The sequence below is a fragment of the Etheostoma cragini genome, chromosome 4, assembly GCF_013103735.1.
Source record: "Etheostoma cragini isolate CJK2018 chromosome 4, CSU_Ecrag_1.0, whole genome shotgun sequence".
Classification (NCBI taxonomy): domain Eukaryota; kingdom Metazoa; phylum Chordata; class Actinopteri; order Perciformes; family Percidae; genus Etheostoma; species Etheostoma cragini.
Window position 1 is genome coordinate 32,908 of NC_048410.1, and position 1,289 is coordinate 34,196.

Sequence of the window (1,289 nt, forward strand, 5' to 3'; positions counted from 1 at the left end):
CGCACACAGACACAGAAACACACGCACACAGACACAGAAACACACACACACACACACACACAGAAACACACACACACAGACACAGAAACACACACACAGAGAGACAGACACACACACTCAGAAACACACACACACAGAGAGACAGACACACACACTCAGAAACACACACACACAGAGAGACAGAGACACACACACACACAGACAGAGACACACACACACACACACAGACACACACAGACTATGAGTGTAGAAGTGGTATTTACCGTATTTGAGCTCACAGATCTGACTGTCCTTCTTCTTGAGTTTCTCACAGATCTTGTCCACGGGGACGTGGTGGCTCAGCGGCTTGGACACCTCGTTGATCATCTTGGTGGCGGCGTCGCTCGTCGCCCCGATGTAGTAACACTGGACACACGGGGACGAAGACAAACGACAGGACGGATCACCCCAGGTACACGCGTGTGTTAATGAGCACGAAGAAGAAAGAAAAGATGGGAAAAAAATCTCCAAAAGGCTTCAAACGACAGATTAGACATTCGTATAATACGTCACAAAAAGTTAGATTTTATTTCATCTTTTATACTTTCAAAGTAACAGAAAACTACAAAAATGGCGTCTGCAAAAGTTTGGGCCCCCTGCAGAGTTAATAGCCCCCCCCCCCCCCCTTTGGAAAGCTGAGACCTGACCTGTCATCTGATGCCTTTTGGAGATTGTTCCATATTTTCTTGGCTTCTTAATAAACATTTAAACACATTTTTGCCCAAACCTCCGAACCCCACTGTGTGTCATACGTCTAAATACGGTCGTTCATCCCACGTTTCCTGTCTTTTAATTACCCCCCCCCCCTCACGGCTCTATTACATCTTTATTATCTGTATTTATATTTTTCTTTAGGAGTACTTACTTTTTACAATATCATTTATATTATAGTGACTTTTTGTTCTGTTATTTAATCACATATTCAATTTAAACATCACTTACGGACTGGACTGTATTGAAGGGGGGGGGGGGGGGGGTCAATACAGCGTAGTACCGCGATATCTTCAGTGGCGATACTCTAGATACACACCTGTTATTATATATTTTATATTATACACGTGATGGTCAGTTTGTCCCATTTTGCAGCGATAAGTTTCTTTTTTGTTGACGTTCATTAGAAATTGTGAAAAAAAATCAAAAGCCGGAGAAAAGATTATAAACTGCAATATATCGCAGAATATTGCAATATGTTTAAAATCGCAATAATATCATACTGTGACATAAGCATTGTGATGATGTCGTATCGGGGG

At 42.2% G+C, this 1,289-nt stretch overlaps 1 protein-coding gene across 1 annotated transcript in view; it reads left to right on the plus strand.

The window, feature by feature from the left end:
* Positions 1–1,226: 1,226 nt before the first annotated feature.
* The window catches only part of oser1 (oxidative stress responsive serine-rich 1), a 2,743-nt gene continuing 2,680 nt past the window's right edge, over positions 1,227–1,289 (plus strand). Inside the window, exon 1 of the mRNA XM_034869441.1 lies at positions 1,227–1,238. Coding sequence (XP_034725332.1) covers positions 1,227–1,238 — 12 coding nt within the window. The remainder of the gene's footprint in view (positions 1,239–1,289) is intronic.